This window comes from Neofelis nebulosa, chromosome 15 (assembly GCF_028018385.1).
Source record: "Neofelis nebulosa isolate mNeoNeb1 chromosome 15, mNeoNeb1.pri, whole genome shotgun sequence".
In the NCBI taxonomy this organism is placed as follows: domain Eukaryota; kingdom Metazoa; phylum Chordata; class Mammalia; order Carnivora; family Felidae; genus Neofelis; species Neofelis nebulosa.
Window position 1 is genome coordinate 71,830,027 of NC_080796.1, and position 18,462 is coordinate 71,848,488.

Sequence of the window (18,462 nt, forward strand, 5' to 3'; positions counted from 1 at the left end):
CTTCATAGCTATCAGCATAACGCGACAAGAACTAATCTAAAGCGACCTTTTCTTTAGAAAACGTTGTAGAGGGAGTGGTCAGAAACCTTTCCCTTCACAACAAGAGTCCCAGCTCCAGATAAACGCTAGGCTATAAAATCATGTGGTGTGAAGTCAGAGGATAATTCTACCAAAACTTTAAGGAATAAATAACCACACCAGTCTTTTAAAAAGGTGGGAAGGCTAGAAAAAGAGGGAGCCCTTCAAATTGTTTTATGATGGGCATAGCACTGAAAACAAAGCCTGATTTGATTATCACACATACACTGGACGGACACACACACACACACACACACACACACACACACACACATACGTGTTGGGGAAGACGAATTTATTCTACCCTTGAAGGTTCTTCTAGCTGGACTAAGAATCAGATTGATGAGACAGATTAACAGGAGAAAACCCAATTTAATAGCAAATGTATGGAGAAGCCACACAGTCCCGGAATTTCAAAGACAGGCAACAATGTGAGCTCAGGAGAAGGGTAGGGTCTGAGGATACAAAGGGGAAGAAGGTGGTTAGTGGGAAGGTGAGAGCAGGTGTTTGGAAAACAAAGGTGCCCTGTTATGCACAGAAGTTTCTTAGGTAGCAGGAATCTCTGTTAATAGTGCTCTTGATATGCCCCGATTCGAGAGACCCCCCGAAAACAAACCACCAGAGTCCAGAGCCAAAGCCAAGCGGCAAGGGTCGTTTATTGCAGGTTCGAACCCGGTCCTCCGCGCACTCGTCGCCGGTGACGCAAGAGGCCCCGAGCAAGGATCTTACAGCTTCTTTTATAGACAGGCACAAACAAGTTAGGGATTTTTTTGAGGTTACAGAGCTGTTATAGGCTGACATTTAAATTTGAATGCTCAGCAGAACTCGATTGGTTCCCGCCTTTATTTCAAACCATTCAGCAGAACTCGATTGGTTCCCGCCTTTATGTCAGACTACGACCGGGCGGCCCTGGCTGGTTTCGGGACGGCGGGGGAAGGGAAAGATCTTTTCTTTGCAGTTGTGAGTACACCTGGTAATTTTTCTCTTAGCCTCTCACTCTTTCTGGTACTGGCATACAATTGAGGGGTGGGGGTGGGGGGCGGTAAAGAGCTTCTCCTGAAGCTGCCGGGGTTTGGTTGCTCAAAATAGCCTATGTGACAAAGTAGCCCATCTTGGGGCTGCCTGCTGTACACATGCAGGTAGACAGAAAATACGGATTTCACTAACGTAAATAAAGAGCAACCAGTGCTAGATTAAAATAATCGTATCCTGTGGCAAATGCGTCACAGCCATATTGCACGCGATCAATAGGAAAACCACTGGATCCAAAACTCTTGGGATTCAAAAACGCGCTTCATCACTTATGGACTATGTAATCTTCACCCTGTTGTTTAACCTCTAGGCGCCTCAGTTTCCTTTTCACCAAAGTTTATATAACATTCGTACCTATAAAGTGGGGGTAATAATGGTATCTACGTCCCAAGGTTATTTTGAGAATGAAATTAGTTAATTAGCAAACATCCTTAGGAAAGGACCTGACACATGGTAAGTATTCAGTATGTTCCCTATTATAATACCAGTAATACAAGCATTCTGAATGTTTCAATGTATTAATAAATTTAATAAACCATAAACCATAAACCATATAAATAAAAAGAGGAAAATTATATGCCTCTTTCTCTAGATGCTGGAAAGGATATCCAATAGAATGTAACAACCATTCTTCATTTAAAATGGCCAATTAAATAGGATAGATGAATAATTCTGTAACATAAAAATGAGAAACACTCCCATTAAATAAAACAAGACAGTGGGGTGCCTGGATGGCTCAGTCCATTAAGCATCCAACTTCGGCTCAGGTCATGATCTCGCGGTCTGTGGGTTTGAGCCCCGCATCGGGCTCTGTGCTGATGGCTCAGAGCCTGGAGCCTGCTTTAGACTCTGTGTCTCCTCTTCTCTCTGCCCCTCCCATGCTCATGCTTTGTCTCTCTCTGTTTCTCAGTAATAAATAAACATTAAAATTAAAAAAAAAAGAGAGACAAAGTGGTCACCATAACCATTATTGTTTAACTCCATTATTGTTGTGTACTGACCAACAATATTACATCAAGAGAAAGAGTGAAAAGGTATGAAAACTGGAAAGGAAGAGGTAGAATTGTAGTTCCCAGGTAATATAATAGAATACTTGTAAAATAACCCAAGAGAATTCACTGAAAAATTATTACATACATTAAAATTATTCCACAAGGACTCTGGGTTCAGGTTTATCATTTTCCTAGCTACACGGGAATAAAAGCCAATTAATAATATAATGGAAGAAAAGCTATTTCCAATTGCAAAATTATAAGAAATGTCAAAGAATAAACAGAAATGTGCAAAATTTATAGAAAAGCAAATTTCTGGTACAGATAAAATGGTATAGATTCATTTCTCTTCTTAAGTACAACTATACCCCCTGGAAATAACCCAAGAGGCAACCAAAGGAGAACTCTGAGAGATGATGAGAGGAAGCCAGACGTGTTTTGGACCTCAGGCCTACAGAAACAGCACAGTGGCAGGAAATCTTAACCTTCCCCATCCCAACATAAGGTCACCTTGGCCCCTGTGTTTCCTGCCCATCGACCTGGCTCATTTCCTATCCTGGGTCAAAGAGGAGTCCCTCCCACAACAGTTGGCGAGCCTAGCACCACCACCCACTAATAAGTAGCCAGGGAAAGTGTGTTCTCTCCCTGCAGGGCCTGTAGCTCCCCTCCCTGACCCAAAACATTAGGGCTACTGATCCACCAAGAAAACCCAGTTCTGGAAGCCTCTTTGACCTTGTGAGGCTGATGCTTCCCCCCATCCTCCAGAGACAGAGTATAGGCATGGGGAATACTAGTGGAAGAGACTCTCCATTCCCACATGTGAGGGGCGTGTGACCCTAACAAGCACTTGCCTAGAGAAGCCTCTGTCCCCAAGGTTCAGACTCCCCTCCACACCAGCAGCCCAGCTTGGGGAAACCCCTGGTAACCCTCAGGCAGCACCGGGAGGGCCATCTCAACAGCCCCAAATAAGACAAACACACCAAATAACAGAAAATGTTCTGAAAAGTAAATATCACTGGAACCACAGGCAACAAAAGGAGGCCAGGCCCTGCATGCTAACCCTAAAATGGGCGACTGCCTGCTAAAATAAAACACTGAAGTAGGATCTCGAGTCTTCTCACATAATAAACAAAATGTTCAGGATGCAAACCAAAAGTTAGTAACAGAAGGACAATGGGAAAACTTCTAAAAACATAAAAATTAAGCATCCTGCTTCTAACAAATCCATGGGTCAAAGACCACGTCTCAAAGGAAATAAAAGAATACATAGAAAGGAGTGAAAATCAATGCAGGATGTGTCGTACATGAATGTGGCTGAAGCCGTGTTGCTGGGGAGATTCATAGCACTGAATGCTTACATTAGAAAGGAAGGAACTTCTCAGATTGGTAATCTAAAGTTCCTACCTCAAGAAACTAGAAGAGAAAATAATCCCAAAGCAAGCAGAAAGAAATGGTAAAGAGCAGAAGTCAATGAAATAAAACAATGGGAAAATAGCAGAAGAAAATCCAGGTAACAAAATGGGTTCTCTGAAAACTCAACAAAATTGATAAATCTCTAGAAAGACTGACAAAACTTGAGAATACACAGGTCACCAACATCAAGAATGAAATGAGGGTATCACTACACATTCTGCAGCTATTAAAAGGATGATATGGAAATACTGTGAGCAACCTTGTTTCTAAATCCAGCAACTTGACAGAAGTGGATCAAGTCCACTTGATCAAGTGGATCCTCAAAAAAAAAAAAAAAAAAAAAACCAAGCTACCAAAACTCAGCCAGATAATCTGAAAAATCCTATAACTATTGGATAATCTGAGTCATTTTATAACCATTAAAGAAATTGAATTCATAGTTTAAAAACTTCTAAGAAATCTCCAGGCCTAGATGGTTTCACTGGAGAATTCTACCAAACATTGAAAGAAAAATCAATACCAAATATGAACAATCTCTTCCAGAAAAGGATAGAACACTGATCAACTCACTTTAGGAGTTCATAATTTATGAGGCCACTCTTACCTTGTTACACCACGTAAAGCCTGTACAGATAAAACTATTGATAAGTATCCCTCAGGAACTTAGATGCAGAAATCCCTAACAAAATATGAGGAAACTGAATACAACAATGTATAAAAAGAATTACACTCCGTGGCCAAGTTGGATTTATTTTAGGAATGCAAAGCTAGATCAATGGTCACAAATCAAATAATGGTATCCACCATATTAACAGATGAAAGAAGAATGATCATATAATGACATCAACTACAAAGAAACACTTGATAAAATCCAGCACTCATGACAAAAATTCTTTGCAAGAATAGAGGAAAATTACCTCAATGTGATAAAAAGCATATCTGAAAAACCTGTACTTAATGGTGAAAAACTGAATGGTTTCCCCCTTTCACCCCCACAACATTAGGAATAAGGCAAGGATGTCTGCTTTCACCACTCTTATTTAACATAGTAATGGAAGTTCTAGTCAGTGCAATATGGCAGGAAAAAGAAAAGGCATACGGATCAGAAAGGAAGAAATAAAACCGTCCTCATTTATACAGATGACCTAATCGTCTGTATAGAAAGACCCAGAGAGTCTACCAAACCCCACCCCCAAAACTCCTAAAATTAGTGACTTAAGCAAGGTCATAACACACAATATCAACACATTTCTGTAAACTAACACTGAAGGTATGGAAACCAAAATTAAAAGCATGATATCATTTACCATTTCTCCTAAGAAAATGAAATGCTCAGGTATAGAATGTGTGTAAAATTTGCATGCTGAAAGTTACAAAATGGTGATAAAGGAAATCAAAGAAGACTTAAATAAATGGAGAGACCTACTGTGTCCGTGGACTGGAAGATTCCACATCATAAAGATGTCAGTTCTCTTTAACTTGATCTATAGATTTGATACAATTCCTATGAAATCCCGACGACGTGCTTCATAGACATAGACAAGCTTGTTCTAAAATTGATACAGAAATACATAAGACTTAGAGTAATTAAAACATTCTTGACAAAGGATAAGAGGACTCACTTGACTCAATATTGAGACTTGCTCTAAAGCTGCATTAACCAGGACAGTACAGTAGTGGAAAGCATAGACACTGACTGCAACAGAAAGAAACCCAGAAACTGATCCACAGAAATATGCTCAACGGACTTTTGACGAATGTGAACATTCAGTTCAGTGGAGCCTGATTGCCTTTATTTATTTTTTTAATGTTTATTCTTGAGAGAGAGAGGGGGAGGGTCAGAGAGAGAGGGAGACACAGAATCTGAAGCAGGCTCCAGGCTCTGAGCTGTCAGCACAGAGCCCGACGCGGGGCTCGAACCCACGAACCGCGAGATCATGACCTGACCTGAGCCAAAGTCAGATGCCTCACCGACTGAGCCACCAGGTGCCCCAGATGATTGCTTTTAAAGATTGGCCTGGAGTAAGTAGTTATCTGCAAGCAAAAATCAAACTTTGACCTCAACCTTAAACTTGAAACAAAACTAACTCAGGGCGTCTGGATGGCTCGGTTGGTTAAGAAGCAGACTCTTGATTTCAGCTCAGGTGATCTCACACTTGGTGGAATCGAGCCCTCCATCAGGCTCAGTGCTGGTGGTACAAAGCCTGCTTGAGATTCTCTCTCTGCCCCTTCCCCCCTCCCCCGAAAATAAATAAACTTAAAACTAACTCAAAACAGATCATCTAAATGTAAAACAGAAAACTATAGAAGTTTTAGGGAAAAAATATAGAAAAATGTTAAAGTTCCTGATTCCAAAGGAGACTTGAGCCAATGGAGAATAACGCTATGTTTTTGAATACAGAGACTCAAGATCATTAAGATGTCAATTTTCCATAAATTATAAATGTGGTAGGATTCCCGTAAAATAGTGCTGGAGTGTGATTTGCTTGTGTGTGTTAAACCGTGTGGAGAATGCTGTGTGCCTTTGGGGTGGGGGAGGGTGGGTTGTAAATTGAACAGACTGCTTCTAAGACTTATGCGAAGCAAAACATCCCAAAAAAAAAATTCTAAAGAAGAATGGCAAATAACTAGCTCTGGTAAATAAAAAGTTGAAAAAAAAAAATCCATGATAATTATTGTTGTGGACACACGGAATAAACACATAAATGCGACAGAATAAAAATCCTGCCTTGTCTTTGCATTTCCCATTCTTCATTTCACAGGAGTTTCATTCGCCCCAGGGTAAACCTGAAAGAACCCAGAAAAAAAAAAAATCCATTGAATTTCAAAAAGATTTTTTTTAAAACTCTTAACTAAAGCATTTGTCTTAAAAGCCGAAACAGTTTTTAACTTCAGCAAACTTTTCTAGAGAGGAAAGCCTCTTTTAGCTTACAAATCATGGTTCTGAATATCAACCTCTTCATTAGGGGGTCAGGGGCACAGCTGAGTGCCTAGATGCCTTCAAGGAGGGGCTGAGGGAGGTCCAGGGGCCCTAGAGTAGTCATAAGGAAGGTGAGGTGCACGGACCACATTGGTTAAAGAGCACGAGACCAGGGTCCTCTCAGTTGATGGCACCTGGGGCACCTGGGTGGCTCTGTCGGTTGAGCGTCTGACTCTTGATTTCGGCTCAGGTCATGATCTGATGGTTGTGAGACTGAGCCCCATGTCAGGCTCTCTGGTGAGCACGGAGCCTGCTTGGGATTTTCTCTCTCTGCCTCTCCCTCCACCCCATCTCTCTAAAGAAATAAACTTAAAAAAAAAAAAAATAGATGCCACCAAAGATGACCACTGGGGGTCATGTATCTCCATAGGATCCAACGAGGAGCAGTTAGAAGTGACCGGGGACTATAGTTCCCTCCTCTGTGGTAAGGAGACTAGAAGCCTTGAGCAGAACTTGACTGATTCACCCTGAGGAGAATGGGGAAAAAGGGGGGAGCAGGAATTGAATTCAATTATGTTTACTCATAAGGTGACTTATTCACTAAATTGCCCCAGTGTGCATGGAAAGGACTCGAGGCCTTTTCTTTTATCCGTCCGATTGGGAGCTCAGAATGACCAAATAGATTGAATTGTAGAACTTCTAAAAGTTAGGTGTTTATGCACCCGCATGCGTTGGGTTTAAATTCATAATCACTTAACACCTTTTGATATTTCTGCATTTCAGAAATATTTTGCAATGAGAGTACTGTGTACTCATGTGTTTATTGTGTCTCTTTACAAATAGCTCAGGAGAGTAACTTTGACTTGCTCAGCAATTACAACTGCTAATCACCGTGTTATTCAACACCTATTTCGTCTCACAAGTTGAGTCTGAAGTTCACCCTCATTGTTTTATATATTTTTGAAGCGAAAAATGGTGAATAGTCTTTCATCATTACACGTCTAACTCAGTTGCTTTGTTTTTATGGAAGTTTCGTGTCAAAAATCCTTTACTGTTGACTTTTTTTTTTTTTTTTTTTTTTTAGCTTTCCAGGAGTAATAATATTAACCTAATATATCAGAAAGATATTTTGTTGACCCTTTTTCATATTTTCATTGAGCTTTCTTTCCTTGCCTTTGTGACTGGGCTTGTGAAGGGCTCAAGACCCAATGTGAGGGACGTTTTCTGAATTCCTGCCCCCTGCCCTGACCGTCCCCTGGTCCCTCTGCTTTCTCCTACTCTCCTCTCACTGGAAGCTCCCATTTGGATCTGCCTGTCATTTTTCTTTCTTCTTACTCGATTTCACAGCGTTCTTTGAGCAGTCTGCTCCCTGAGCCATCTGTCGGCTCTTCTTCTGAGCCCCTTGGTCATCCTGTCCATGGGGGCGGGGCATTGCTGTCAGCCCCACAAGGACTTCTTTGTGTAGCTTGTGTTCAGCCAGAGGAAGCAAAGGGTCAGACCCAGGCATGTGCGCTGTTTCTCTGGCCAGAGCTTCACGACTCTCACACGTGGTTAGGAGTCCCCGGTGCGTAAATTCCCTTCTCCACCCCCAATTTCCCTTCCCTTGAAGCCCCACATGTGAGTTACAGGAAACTTGCAGGGTGTTGCTAGAAAACCTCCTCTCTAGAAGGTTTTTAGCTCATCCCAAACCCATTTCCTGAAAGATAACTCTCTTTTTGCTTCCCTTATCTTCTTAAAACACAAGGCGATCAGTTTTTGGCCCAGTCTCCATTTTAATAACCACTGGTTCAAGCATCCAGTTTATGTTAAAAGAAGATTCAGTCAAGTGTGATTTTAAAGTGGTTTATACTTCAGGGGAGTGGACTGGTCATTTTAAATGGAAGCTTTTGAGATGAACACTAGATCACGCTCTGACCTTGTAGTTATCTCCTGGAATAGGGCCAATGGGCAACTGTTCACAGGCCTGCAGAGTGACTTATGTTTTTGTTATGTTAACAAAGAGGTTGAGGAAGTAAGAGTCGATTATTAGAAGCCGGCCCCCAGCCTCACTTTTGCTCTGGCCCTGGCTGCGAGGAGTGAGATTTCGCCAATCACTTGAAGCCGTGGCCGTGTAACATTACCTATAAGCTCCCATGCGGAAGAGACGCATGCCTATTTGGGTAGAGATTTCATCTTAGGGAAGGGATTTCCTCCCCACCACTCTCCTCAGAGCATCGTGGACTTCTTTGTTTCTCAGACTGTACACCACAGGGTTCAGCAATGGTGTTATCACGGTGTAGGTCACTGAGATTAACCGGTCCTGATCCTTGGTGTTCTCTGACTTGGGCTTGAAGTACGCAGTAGAAGCACAGCCATAGTGGACAATGACCACCGTGAGGTGGGAGGAGCGAGTGGCAAAGGCTTTCTTCCGGCCCTCAGCTGAGGCAATCTTGAGGATGGTGGAGAGGATGCGGACGTAGGAGGTGAGGAGGAAAGTGGCAGGGGCTGTGATGGCCAAGAGGCTTACAGTTAAGGTCAAGATATCATCAACGATTGGAGTAACACAGGCTAAATCCAACACAGGTCGAACATCACAGAAGAAGTGCTCAATCAGCGAGTTACAGAAAGGCAGTCGGAAGATGGCCACAGCCTGAACCAGAGAGAGCAAGAACCCCGAGGCACAGACCGAGGACGCCAGAATGGTACAGGCCCTCCAATTCATGACGATTGAGTAACGAAGTGGGTTGCAGATGGCCACGTAGCGATCAAACCCCATGACTGCTAGCAGGAGGCAGTTGGTGATGGCAAAGCCAAGGAAGAAAAAGAGCTGAGTCCCACAGCCCACCAGGGAGATGGACGGGCTCAGACACACGAGGCCGGAAAGCATGCGTGGGATGATGACCAGGGAACAGCAAGTCTCTGATGTGGAGAGAACACTTAGAAAGAAGTACATGGGGGTGTGGAGGTGGTGGTCAACACGGATAATAGTCACGATGATGACATTGCCGGCCAGAGTTAAGAGGTACAGGGTTAGAAACACGGCAAACAGTATGAGTTGATGTTCTCGGAAGTTGGAGAAACCTTGGAAAACAAACCCCCTCACCTCTGTGTGATTGGCTGTCTTCACTGAGGACGTCAGATGAGAAGGGTAAAGAGAAGGTTGACACTATCCCTTTGCACCAAAGACCACCACGTCCCCTGGTGGGCACACTGTCAAGAGCAAAGATTCAGTAGCTCAAAACAGGTTCGAAACTTCATGAATCAACCGCCTTTCCCAGGGGCGTGGAAGACTCGGTCCTAGAACTGAAGTAAAGATATCAAAAATCTGAGCAACAGTATTTGAAAGTTTGAGGGAAAGCATTCTTTGCAAGGACACCTGACCCTGTGGATGGCCCATGAAGTTGGTCTAGATTTTCTTAAAATGTTGACCACATTCTCAGGGGACGGTGTGATTATGTTAGAGACTATGAGACAGACACACAAAAAAGCTTGAAAAATTGGAAATGTTTGGAAATCTATAGTTCAAAGAGGAACTTAAAACGGAAGTTAGGAGGTTTTTAGAATTAAATAGTAATGGAAGAACCACGTAGCAGAACGTGCATTGTGCATTCAGAACATTATCAGAAGAAAGTTTATCATGGAAAATGCTTGTTTTTTTAAAACTGAAAATTGATGAGAACTCATCCTGAGAAGTTATAAAAATAACAGAGTAGGAGGGAAAAAACAGGCGCCTGGGTGGCTCATTCTGATGAGCGTCTGACTCTTGGTTTTGGCTCCGGTCATGATCTCATGGTTTGTGAGTCTGAGCCCCAGATGCGTTGAGCATGGAGCCTGCTTGAGATTCTCATATTCATTCATTCTCTCGCTCTCTCTCTGTCTCCCCCCCTCCCCTTCTCTCCCCCCTCCTTCCCCTTCTCCCTCTGCCCCTCTCCCCTGCTTGTGTGCACACTTTTTCTAAAATTAAAAAAAAACAAAATGAATAATGATGAAACAGATGTTAATGATAAAATATAGAAGATCTACAAAGGTAAACTTTAGGTAAACTCCTAGTGAAAATCTGATCAAGAAAAACAAGTGAAGACATAAACTGGATTATGAATAAATGAAGGGACGCTGTTACAGAAGCTTCAGACACAGAAAGATGAACGGTAACATTATGAACAACTTTACCTCAATATATTTCTAAACTTCAATGAAACGGATACATTTCTAAAAAAATTATCAACTTTGAATCAAGAAGTAGAAAACCTGAAAACTTTTTTAAGAAATAAAGACAGTAATAGGGCCCCTGGGTGGCTCAGTCGGTTAAGCATCCGACTTTGGCTCAGGTCATGCTCTCACGGTTTGTGGGTTCAAGCCCCGCGTCGGGCTCTTTGCTCACAGCTCAGAGCCTGGAGCCTGCTTCGGATTCTGTGTCTCCCTCTCTCTGCCCCTCCCCTGCTCACACTCTGTCTCTCTCTGTGTCTCAAAAATAAATAAACATAAAAAAATTAAAAACAGAAAAAGCAGTGAAAAAAATCTATAAATAAATCTCTAGGACAAGGTAAATTTACCAGTAAGTGCTATGAAACATTACAAGATAAGCTGATTTCAATACGAAACAGATTTCTATGTTAGGTAGTAAAGAAGAAGTCCTCCTTACCTCCTTTTACAAAGCTGGAATTATCCTGACGACAAATTTAACAGGCCGATCTCACGGATCTAGGTGTAAAACTCTTAAGCAATTGTTATCAAGCCAAATCCAGCAATGTATAAAATGGGTACATGACCAAGGTGGTTTTGTTTCAGAATGCGAAATTTGTTTAACATTAAAATGATCCAATAATGTATTTCCTCAGACTGTTTAAAGGGGAAAAGTCATGTGATTATTTCAACAGCTGCCAAAAAGGCATTTTTAAAATTGAGTGTCTACTTATAAGAAGAACCCTGAACCAACTAAGAATAAAAGATTTTCTTTAAGCTGGTAAAGCATGTGTACAGAAGTTCAGCCAACATACACTTCGAGGTAAGATACTAAAGGATTCTCTGTGAGATTGGGAATGAGATAAGGGTGCCTGCTTTATCCACCTCCTTCAACATTGAACTGTACGTCCTAGCCAACCCAGTAAGCCACGAAAAAGAAATTAAAGACATAAGGATTGAGAAGGAAGAAACTCTTTACAGATGATGTGCTTGTGCACACAGAAAATCCAAAAGAACCTACTGATAAATTAAACATTATTAAGAGAGTTTAGCAAGCTTTCTGGTACAAAATTTATAGAAATCCATTGAATTTCTGTACTTCAACAAACTGATAGCAAATTAAAGAGGCTGTCATTTATAATAGCTTAAAAATATCAAGTACGTAGGAATAAAGGCCTTCACCAAGAAAATTACAAAACCTTAATGAGGAACACTAAAGAGAACTGAAGTAATGGAACAATGGACCCCACTGATGAGTTGGAAGATCTAAGATTATGAAGATTCCAATTCATCAGAAATCTATGAGTTCCTAGATCTGTGGTTGACAAATCAGTCGAGTTCAATCAGAATCTCCGATGGATTGCTGTTGGTTGGTTGGTAGCTTCATAACTGATCCTAAAATTTATATGAATGTACTAAGATCTGAGAGAAGACAAAACACTCTTGAAGAACAGAAGATTGGCCTTTCAAATATTATTACTTATTAGGCACCAGTCATTAAGAAGGTGTGGTGTTGGCACAGAGGTGAAGAGTCACACTCGTGGAAGAAAACAGAGCTCTGAAATATGGGAACTCTTCATGCCAGGGCTGGCACTGTAGGTTGGTGGATTAGTCAATGATCTTGGAATTATTGCCTATCTGTATGGGGGGAAACGAAATTAGATCGCACCATAAAAACATTAATTTCAAATGTATTAAAAAACCTAGGAAGAAGCAAAACGCCCTATGAAACGTTTAGCAGATCATATATGAGAATGTTTATAAAGCTCTGGGTAAGAGATACAAAACATAAAGGAAAATAATGATACATTCTGTTACATAAACATTAGCTTCCATGTTTCAAAATAAAGTACAAGAAAAAGGGGCGGGAACAAGTAAATATATATATTAAAAAACCACAAATAAAACACTAGTATCTAGAGTATCTAGAGTTTGAAACACCAAAAAGGAAAAAAAAAAAAAAAGATCAGCTTAATATAATGATAGATTTAGCAAGTGTATAGGAATCCCATATTAGGGGACGCACAGATGGCATGTGAACAGATTTTTAACGTCATTAGTAGCCAGGGGAAAATAGACCGCAGACCACAATTTCACACCGATCAGGCTGCGAAAAAGTCAAAGCTATCACAAATAAAGAGCACTGGAGGTTCTGGTTCCCTGCTGGAAGGACAGCGAATTGACACAATCATTTTGGAAAACAGTTTGGCATTACCTGTTCAAGTTGCAAACCAACAGCCCTATAGGAGCCAGCCATTCCACCATTAGAATTTAATCCAGAACAACTAAAGACACACAAAGTTAAAACAGCTTTGTTTATAATAGGGGAAGCAAAACAAACAACAACCCTGAAAAAACCAAACGTTGTTGAGAAGCAGAAAGGATAAAGTAAACCCTACAATATATTATGGAACAGCAAACGAATTAATTATAAAACAGGGGTGCGCAAACACAGCCCAGGGGCCAGTGGTCTGTTTTGTAAATAAAGCTTTATTGGGACCCAGTCACACCCACTTGTCTACATGTTGTGTAAATTGCATTCACGCTGTGGCAGTGAAACTGAGTAGCTTCAGCAGGAGACTGTATGGCTCACAGAGACTAACATGTTTACCACCTGGTCCTTTACAGAAAAGGTCCACGGATCCTGTTAAAGATTCCTAAGGGCACTGGTTACAGTTTCAGACTTCAGCGTAGATGAATCTCACAACCATAATGTTGAATAACAGAAGCCAATCACAGACACGTGTGTGTGTGTGTGTGTGTGTGTGTGTGTCCCATTGATGTAATGTTCAAAAGAAGGCACGACTAAATAATATATTATTTAGGGATAATCTGTTTCTTTATAAATGTGGGAGTACTTTAATCTAAAATTCATGATCGTGACTATTTGGTGAGTATTTGAAGTATTTGAAAGGAGCATCTATGAGGCTTCTAGATTTACAGTGATCTTTAGTTTCTTAGCCCGGGGAGAGGGTAGCTAGGTGTTTGCTATTTTTCTTAAAATGCACATTTGTTTTATATACTCTAATGCATACCCGATTCTACAATAAAAATTTTAAATTATACGTCAAGGACAGTGTTCATGATATTGTTAAGGGGGGAAAATATCACAAAACAGTAAAAGTCATATGATCCCAATTTTGTAAAGAAAGTAAAGTTCTATATTCACGTGTACGTGAATATGTATGTATACAAAAAAATGAAAATTAAGTAAATGAGAGGCAACTGGGTGGCCCAACTGGTTGGGCATGTGACTCTTGATCTCGGTCCAAGTCGTGATCCCAGGGTCACGGGAACAAGTCCCACATCTGTGCTTGGCGCTCTTTCTCCCTCTTTCTCCTCTCCCTCCCTCTCCCTCCTCTTCTTTCCCTCCCTTGCTCATGCTCACTCCCTTGCTCTCTCTCTAAAGAAATATAAATATGTATAAATGAATATGTGTGACATTTGTAAACAGAAACTAATAAGGTATTTTAAAAATCTGTACTATGTAGCTTTTAAATGATACCCTGAAAATTATGTAATTCAATGGGAAATAAGTTATAAAACAGGATATGATATATACAAAATTACCTGGGTTAGATGAAAATGTGCCTAGAAAAGATGCTGAATGGAAATCCTCTAAATGTTAGTAGCGTGTGATTCTGCATGGTAAACTTATGGGTGAATTTTTGCTGTCTCCTGAATTTCCCAAAGTGTCCATAATAAATATATATTATGCAGTGGGATAAGGTAGCTTCAATTTCTTTTAAGCCTCCCTTGGGGTAATTCTCCTCACCCTCTTTCCATCCAGGCATCCCGCCCATCTTGGTTCTCTCAGGCTTTCATTCATTTGTACATGATAACACTTGTCACATTCAATTGAAATGATTTATTATCTCACTTTTCAACTAGATTGTAAGTTTTTTTGATGACAGATCCTACTTGGTCGTTTCCACATACCTGGAACTTGGCTCAATTTTTGCCGTACGTCAGGCCTTTGATCCCTGTGTCAAAGGAACTGATAAGGAAAACTCTGGAGGTACTTCTGGTCTGAAGGAGGCCCCCCCGCCCCAACCTCTGCCAAGTACTTCCAGCAGTACTGACAGCGATGGGTGGAAGTCAGAACAGTAGACTCAAGTGAGCATCTCGACCTCAGAGCTGGAGAGAGGAGAGGTGGGGACGTGACTTGCCCATCAGGGGGGCATTGGAGACACATGGAGCTTGTGAAGCACTCAAGCAAAAGATGGACATGTGGCTGACAGGCGGACAGGAAGGGAGAGAATCTGCAGGCTCACTGAAGTTGAGAAGGTTCCAGGGGACAAAGATGGAACTATATAGGAAGACATGGGTGGCTGAGCTAAGTATTGGCAAACCATTATCATCAACATAGACCGTTGATCTTGGGTTAGTTTTCCAAATCTCAGTCTGACTTTTGGTGGATAGCTCTTTTCTCTAAAAAGATTGTAGAAATGTATATGAGTTTTTTTACATTTGACAGTTTCCTTTATTTGTCAAAGTAATAATGCACCTACTACTTAGAAGTAACTCTGGGGTAGAAATGTGGGGACACTTAATCCCCAAAAGGATGCAGGACGCCTGATAGCACTCATCTAGTTCACGGCAAAGATAACCTGGGGGCCCAGCTCTCTTTGCCCAGTACCGAGTCCTTTGCTCTTGAGAGGGCGTAATACTAGAGGACCTTTCTGTCCCAGCTGAGATACCGATAGGTGTAACGCTGACACGGGAAGCGGGTGAGTCTTCTTAAGGAAGACATTAAGAAACAGGAAGTCACTGTATCTTGTTCTGGGTTGTTTTTGGTATCTCTGTGAAGGGATGCGGACTTAATAAGTATTACCCAATTTCCTTTTAGTTCCTAATGTAGCTACTAACATCTTGTTGAGGGGGGGAGGGTGGGAGGCAAGGCTCAGGGGGATTTGGTGTCCCCTTTTTTCCTCTTTTTCTATCTCAAGGACAGCGTCTCCTCCTCTAGAATCTCCAGCCCCAGCCCAGTTCACGTCCGTGTCTCTTTCTCTCCTCCCCCCAGCACAGATTATGCCAAGCATATTTTTCTGGAAGCAGTGATCTGATCTGGATGCCCCGTGTTACACTGACAAACGAAAGCAGGGCAGAGAACCTGACCCAGAATTAAGCATTATAAGTAAGAGGAGTCAAGGCAGGGTATAGACCTCAGAGGCCGACGCAGCAATAAAGTTGTCTGGGGTCATTAGAAACCAAACTGGAGAAACGAACATCTGGTTAAGATACCTGCCAGCCTGCGAAGACAGACTACATTGTTTAAAGTTTAGCAATTACCCTACAAAGAAATAAAATACTCATTTTATCGATGGAGAATCTGAGGGTCAGAAGGATGAACCACTTATCATACGTTTCTAGTAATGATAAGAGCAGGTGTGAAACACAGGTCTCCAAATCCATTCGCTCGCATTGAATCCAAACCGCGCCGAATGAATGTTCAGACGAGAGCTTCAGGTTATGGGGAGGGAGGTACCAGCTGTCGGAAAACTGCCTGACCCTCAGCCTCATTCACTCGAGACACCAGGGACATCGGTAGTAGATGGCAAGTCTGGGATTATAGAGGTTGTCTTATTTTTCTCCCCCGTCCACGATTTTTAATAGGTTCCCTCATTATTTACTTACGGGCAGGAGAACAGTCTCTTCCACTTTATAGGCTCCTGGGCTCAGTCGGCAAAGTGGGAAACTCTAAAGTTCAAGAAAAGCATCAGAAAACCAGAACAGGAAAACGAAGAAGCTTAGAATGTCTAAAATCAATTCTCTCCTGGGTTTTTCTACCGACAGCCACTTACTTCCTGCAAAGTTGGCAAAGGAGGCAAATTCTCTGAGTTGCAGATCTACCTTAACTTTTTAAACAAAAAACTCAGAAGAGGACTCTTCACAAGGTCTGGGGGGGGGGGGTGCGGGGAGGAGAACTCGAACCCCCGGCCTAGAAGTGCATCATTTCCTGAGTGTCTAAAGGAAGCTCGGGGTATGGTGACAGGCTCAAAGCCCGGAGCATTGATTCCTCTGGCCTCAGAAGATCCTCCTGCAGAGCTGAAGCCTCTTTAGAAACCCCAGATCCGGGCGTTCAGTCTGTGAATTCCCAAATCCCTCTGATCCAGGACTCCAGGGATATCCCCTTGAGAATCGTTCCAGGGCACAGAGGGCAGCGCAGAAAGAGTTTGAGGCTCTATCCCAGGGGACTGATTAGGAGCTTGGGCAATTAGTAGAACAAAACTCTACCTTTGTTGACTGATTCGCAAGAGCGGTTAGCCTCGTAGAAACAAACACGTTTTGCTAAAACTCTAACGAGCGCAGGAGACACCTGCCAAATGCGTGCCTATTATTCTACATCTGAGGACCGTGCCTTCATTTATTGAAGTAACAAAGATGTAACGCACGGTTCCAGGCACTGTGCTGGGCATTGGTGGTGCAAGTGTGACAAAGACAGTCACGGCATTTGCTTGCATGGAGCTCATCATTAATGTATTAATCCACCAGGTATTGTGCAGATTAGTAAAAGGAGCCTCCTCTGCATAGACGCAGCCCGTGGGCACCCCTCTTGTTGAGGAGACAGCGTATTTTGGCAGCTGGTAGAAGGGCATCCCTTCACGTGGATGAAGGGATCCCCATCATATTGGGATGTACCACTGGTCGAGTGCTGATGGGCCGCCTTTATCCCTCCCGCGGTCCCTTGGTTCGGTATCTTTGTATCGTCTATGGCGGCCACACCAGGCAGGTTTCAAACATCCAAGGTCACAAATAAACACATTATTACAAACAGCGACACATGCCACAAAGGAAGAACAGAGTTTTGCGAGAGCACAGAATAAAGGGGGTGACGTTTTGCTAGTCTGGGAAGTGTAAATATTCCCCTGAGCGGTGATTTTGCGCTGGGGTCTTTAAGATGAATGAAGGTCAACGAGACGAAGTTAGGGAAGAGAACTGGAGGCAGAGAAAAACAGGAGGGAAGGACTTGATTATTGATAATGCGTCGTTTCAAGAACTGAAGGAAAGCCCAATTGTGCACAGAGAGCTCGAGGGAGAGATGAATTTGGGTGTGAGGATGTGAGTATACGGGTCACACAGCACTTGGCGCTTATGGGGCAATGTGGAGCCAGCAAAGCTTTTAAGGAGGCAACGGCACAGTCCGATGTGCTCTCTAAAGCATCTGGTTGAGAAGTGGGAAATGAATTGGAGAGGAGCAAGTTTGGGACCGGGTTAGGCGGCTGCCACGGTTGTCCAGTGCGAACACGACAGGAGCTAGGGCCACGGCGGCAGGCACGGAGTCACCGACTCCCTGGGATAAGAGAGACCAGTTCACAACGGGCACCCTAGGGGGTGTGGTCAAGTGACCTGCCTCCTCCAGGACTCAGACGTGATTCAGGAAGCATTTCTCAGAAGAATGCCCATCTAGAGAAGGAAAGTATGATTTTTTTTTTAAACAAAAAATCTGAGGATTCTGTGCTGTGATCCTCCTTTAAGGCTGGACAGAATCCTGACTTCATTCATTTTAATGGAGAATAAGTCTCTCACCCAATTCCCATACTGGAGACAGTTCACATTCCCAGAACTCAAGTTAGTGTGTGTGTGTGTGTGTGTGTGTGTGTGTGTGTGTGTGTGTGTGTAGAATGGCAGTGATCGCACAAAAGGGGATCTCAAATAGAAGCTATAGAAAAGGAGCAAATGCAAACTCTAGATTTGAAAACTATAATAACTGGAATTTCAGGCATCAATAGTAGATCTGAGCTAGCAGAAGAAAGAAGCGGGAAGCCTGAAAATCAATCCTAGAAATCACCCAGCCTTCAGAACAGAAATAGAAGCATGAAAACAGAGGGAATCTCCCAGACCTTTGGGGACAAAGGAAACATC

General features: G+C 42.4%; 1 protein-coding gene across 1 annotated transcript in view; it reads right to left on the reverse strand.

The window, feature by feature from the left end:
* The window catches only part of LOC131495581 (olfactory receptor 10J1-like), a 32,144-nt gene extending 16,003 nt beyond the window's left edge, over positions 1-16,141 (reverse strand). Inside the window, exons 1-2 of the mRNA XM_058700575.1 lie at positions 16,085-16,141; positions 9,037-9,580 (exon numbers count right to left, since the gene is read on the reverse strand). Coding sequence (XP_058556558.1) covers positions 9,037-9,580; positions 16,085-16,141 — 601 coding nt within the window. The remainder of the gene's footprint in view (positions 1-9,036; positions 9,581-16,084) is intronic.
* Positions 16,142-18,462: the final 2,321 nt, after the last annotated feature.